This window comes from Nothoprocta perdicaria, unplaced genomic scaffold (assembly GCF_003342845.1).
Source record: "Nothoprocta perdicaria isolate Ctin4 unplaced genomic scaffold, notPer1 scaffold_283, whole genome shotgun sequence".
NCBI classification, from domain to species: Eukaryota; Metazoa; Chordata; class Aves; order Tinamiformes; family Tinamidae; genus Nothoprocta; species Nothoprocta perdicaria.
In genome coordinates, this window is record NW_020455514.1 from 832554 (window position 1) to 837100 (window position 4547).

At 72.2% G+C, this 4547-nt stretch overlaps 2 protein-coding genes across 3 annotated transcripts in view; one reads left to right on the forward strand and one right to left on the reverse strand.

Annotated features, from left to right (window-relative positions):
* ASB16 (ankyrin repeat and SOCS box containing 16) overlaps nt 1–732 on the forward strand; it is a 5346-nt gene extending 4614 nt beyond the window's left edge. The window contains exons 6-7 of the mRNA XM_026041415.1: nt 18–112; nt 408–732. Coding sequence (XP_025897200.1) covers nt 18–112; nt 408–732 — 420 coding nt within the window. The remainder of the gene's footprint in view (nt 1–17; nt 113–407) is intronic.
* A 1799-nt stretch (nt 733–2531) lies between these two features.
* ATXN7L3 (ataxin 7 like 3) overlaps nt 2532–4547 on the reverse strand; it is a 4074-nt gene continuing 2058 nt past the window's right edge. For both annotated transcript variants that reach the window (XM_026041378.1, XM_026041377.1), the window contains 5 exons: nt 3881–3949; nt 3694–3737; nt 3522–3593; nt 3112–3245; nt 2532–2834 (listed from right to left, as the gene is read on the reverse strand). In XM_026041378.1, the coding sequence (XP_025897163.1) occupies nt 2686–2834; nt 3112–3245; nt 3522–3593; nt 3694–3737; nt 3881–3949 (468 nt within the window). In that variant the 3' untranslated portion in view covers nt 2532–2685. The remainder of the gene's footprint in view (nt 2835–3111; nt 3246–3521; nt 3594–3693; nt 3738–3880; nt 3950–4547) is intronic.

Below are 4547 nucleotides of genomic sequence, written 5' to 3' on the forward strand. Positions count from 1 at the left end.
ACGCCGCCGGCCTCGAGCCGGACGGCGCCATCAAGGTGCGCCTCAAGTTCCTCAACGACGCCGAGGAGGTGGCCGTGGTGCGGCCCGAGGACACCGTGGGGGGGCTCACGAGGTAACGGCCCGCGGGGACCCCGCACGCCGTCCCCGGGGGGACACGGGGGCAGCGGCACCGCGGCCCGTTTCCCTTCAGCTCTCCCCGCCGGCGCCGTCCAAGGGCCGCGGGCTCCGTTGTCCCCAGGCTGGGAGGCGCTGGGGTCAGGCGGCGGAGCGGTGCCGGTGCCATCCCCGTGCCCAGGCCCTGCCGACGCGGCAGCCTCCTGCAGGGCGGCTGCCACCGGAGCCGGGCACGGCGGCAGGGACCGTCCCCGGGGGGACGCCCCCCCTGACCGCCCCCTCTCCTCCCGAAGCAAATGCTTCCCGGGCCGGGAGAGCCGCACGAAGCTCATCTACCGCGGGCAGCTCCTGCGGGACCCGGCCCGCACGCTGCGCTCGCTCCGCATCGCCGACAACTGCGTCATCCACTGCCACGTGGCGCCCGGTGCCGCCGCCGCGCCGCCCGCCGCCCGCGCCCCCGGCGGCCGCCTCGCCGTGCCGGCGCTCGCGGTGCTGCTCGCCGGCGCCTGGTACTTCCGCATCAACTACCGGCAGCTCTTCACGGCGCCGGCCGCCGTGTCCCTGCTCGGCGTCACCGTGCTCTGCAGCCTGCTGGCGTTCGGCGTGTGCGGCCGGTAGGAGCCCGCGGCCGGGCGGACGCCGCTCGCTCCTGCGCCCCGGGGACGGAGGACGCGGCCACGTGGGGCTGTCCCCCTTGCTGCGCCGGGGGCCCCACGGAGCGGGGCAGGGACGGGGGCGGCAGCGGAGCCCCCGGCAGCCCTGGGGGGCTGGTAAAGCCCCTTGGGCTCCCCCCACCAGAGCGGTTGGAACTGCCCCGAGAGACTTTTTCAAGGAAATAAACGGTGCGGGTTAAGCTGAGGCTCTGCCCAGCTCTCCTTGGTGCCGGGGGGCACCCTCGAGCCCCCCCAGGAGCTGCGAGACAGCGGGGGCTCTGCACCCAGACAAGCGATGTGCTGAAAACCCCTGCATTGGCATCAAACGGCGGCTGCAGGACTGGGCACCCCCCGCTTTCTGCTCTCRCCCCCCACCTTCCCTGCCCCATTTTGGGTAAAAAACACTTGGACTCAGCCCCACGTTCAGAGCAAGGGCAGCACCGACAGGGCCCCCGGGTGCCCCGTCCGGTGCTGCACACGTGTCACGAGGTGGCCGTGCTCAGCGGCGCGCYCCCGTCCCGCACGCCAGCCGCGCGCCGCACATACCAAGTCAAGATGCAGTTTTATTTACAGGGGCGGGGGGCAGCCACAACCCACTACGGGGACACACAGACCTTACACCGGCTCAACTACCTGTACGGGATGGATCACGTTATGCAAAAATAAAAGTCTGAAGCCCACGCAGTGCAGAGCGGGGGGCGCGGGGCCCCGGCGCGGCCGCCCCCCCGCTGCCGGGGCTGGCACCGTCCCCGGTGCCCGGTCCCCATGGTAGGGACGGGGCGGTCGCGGCGCTGGCAGGGGGGGACCCGGCGCACACGGAGTCCAGCTACGCGCACACCGGCTGGGACCCCCCCCAATGACCCCTTTTGGCAATGGACCCCCCCCCCCAAAAGCACTTTGGGTGCCTGGGGCCAGCGCGGTGACACAGGGGGGCACGGGGGCCCCCCCACCCGAGCAATGTCCTTTAGCAGCAGTTTGAAAACAAAAAGTGAATCCAGAATCGAGAGCACCATAATTTGCGAGCCCCGCGTGGGGAGGTGGCCGCGCTGCCGCCGCCGGCAGGGGACACGGGGGGTCCCCGTCCCCCCCCCGGGCACGCAGGGGCTTCCCCGCGGCAGGACCATCCGCACAGAGACCAGGGCACAGCGGGGCCCTGTCCCCGCATGGGGGCCACCCATGGGTCCCCGCCCGCCCTGTAGGTGCCTCCAGTCCAAGGCCAGGACGGGGAGGGGGGACAAATAACAGCAAGAGCAACAGCCACCACCAAAGACCCCCCCACCGCCGCCGGCTGTGAGGAGGGGGCCCAAACACAGGGACAAGGACCCAGACCCGCCCTGGGGCCACCAGCCCGAGGACAMGGCGATGGGAGGAATCGGCCTCGAGCCCAGGCCGCGCTGCCCCTGTCACCCCGTGTGTGTGGGGGGGGCACAGTCCGTGTTCCAGCCCCCCAAGCAGCCCCAGCCCCCCCCCAGCGCAAAGGACCCCCCCCAGGACCCCGCATGCAGAAGCCCCGGAGCAGCCCGACACCCCCATCCGGAGCCAGCCTGACCCGCGAGCACTGGCCCCAAGGTGGGGGCCCGAGGGAATCTGCCCCACCCCGGCTGCGGGGGGACTCCAGAGCGCAAGGGGGGGCTCTTGCCGGGGGGGTGGTGCCCCCATCTGCGAGCCCCCCCCGGCACGCGGCTCAGGCCCCACGTACAACTACAGCACAGAATAAATAGAGGCACCGGGAGGGAGGCAGGACGGGGGGGATAATGCGGCGGGGGGGACACATCCAGCCTCTCCCCCGCAGCCCCCTGCCACCCCCGCGGGGTGGCCGAGTCCTCCGTGCTCCGCTCCGGGTGCCTGCAGGGGCCCGCGGCCGCTCTGTCCGTGTGTGTCCGCCCGCGGCCCCCCGGGCCCCCCGGCGCGGCGGCGCTCAGTTGATGTCGTCGTAGATGCTGGGGGTGTGGGGGGCCGGCGGCTTCGGCTTCTTCTTCTTGCTGGGGCCGAGCGCCGGGGCGCCGCTCACCAGCCCCAGGTGGGGCTTCTTCTTCTTGGTCTTGCGCGACTCCGAGTTGTTGGTGCCTGCGCGGGAGGGCAYGGGCTGCTCGGGCACGGCCCCCAAAAAGGGGGGCAGCGCCCTAGCAGAGCCCCCCCACCCGGTAAAACCTGGCCCTGAGCTCGGGGACAACCCCACGCCCATGAATAGGGGTGACAGTGACACGGAGCGACCCTCTGTGGTGACTTTGGCCGCACACGGTTGTGTCCCCTCTGAGGGGTCCTGGGGGCCGACAGCGGTGACAGCCACGGCCCGGCACGAGGGTGCCGCGCGCCGGGGTCCCCGTCCCGCTCCGACACTCACTGGCTTTGGAGGAGGCCGAGTCGGAGGGCGAGATGTCGGAGGCGCCGTCCCACTGCAGGCGGCTCATGAGGGCCTGGCTCTCGGCCACGTCGAAGCCGTCGTTCTCCACGCTGCCCTCGGCCTCGGGCAGGGACCTGCGCGCAGATGTCACGCGTGGCCCCAGGCCGGGTGGCAGAGGCGCCGGTGCCGCCGCGCGGGCCCTGCTCGCTCATCGGGGCTCGGGCCAGCCGCCCGCTGCGCATCCCGGTGCCAGCCCCGGGGGATCCCCGCGCTCCTGTCCCCTCCCTGCGGTCCCAATGTCCCCGCAGCGTCCCCATGCCCTCCGCACCACGATCGCTGCTCACAGCACGGCTGTCGGCACCGCGGGGGACAGCGCCCGTCCCGGGCACCCCATCCGTGGGCTCACTTACGCAGAGGGACCGAGGAGGTAAACCCGGACCGACCTCCGCTGCTCATCCGTGTGCTGGGGACACCGCAGGGACCTGCCAGGGGAGACACGGCGCTCGCTCCGGGCACCTTCCCGCCTCCCACGCGAATCCCGGGAGCGCCGGGCGGCGCTTGCCCGCGGCGGGACGCGCTCACCTCGTGCACATCTTCTTGGTGTGCTCGGAGATGACCCCGCATTGCTGGGGAGAGAAGGGCCGGCTGAGCGGGCGGGCGGGCGAGCAGCCGCGCGCGCCCCCCGAGACCAACCGGACCCGCCCCGGGACCGGGACGGCCGCCCAGGACGGACGGATGGGTCCCCAGCAGGGACGTCCCGGCCACGCACCGTGGTGAGCAGCGTGCGCAGCTCCTCGGGGCCCAGTGTCTCGTAGCTGATGCCCGCCGAGTTGCTGTACTGTGGGGCGCAGAGGCAGCGTCACGGCGGGGACCGGGAGCAGGGACACGGGAAGGGCAGTGGGGATGGGGAGCAAGGGCAGGGGGATGTGGGAGGGGACAGCTGGGACGGGGAGCAGGGACATGGGAGGGGATGGCGGGGACAGGAGCAGGGACACAGGGCACGGGAGGGGACGGCAGGGATGGGGAGCAGGGACACTGGGCACAAAACAGGGAGCAGGGACACGGGACAGGATGGGGAGCAGGGACATGGGGCGCGGGATGGGATGGGGAGCAGGGACACGGGATCACGGGACAGGACGGGGAGCAGGGACACAGGATCACAGGACAGGACGGGGAGCAGGGACACAGGATCACAGGACAGGACGGGGAGCAGGGACATGGGATGGGATGGGGAGCAGGGACATGGGGCATGGGATGGGGAGCAGGGACATGGGGCATGGGATGGGGAGCGGGGACACAGGACAGGATGGGGAGCAGGAACACGGGGCATGGGATGGGATAGGGAGCAGGGACACGGGACAGGATGGGGAGCAGGGACACGGGGCGCAGGATGGGGAGCAGGGACACGGGATCACGGGACAGGATGGGGAGCAGGG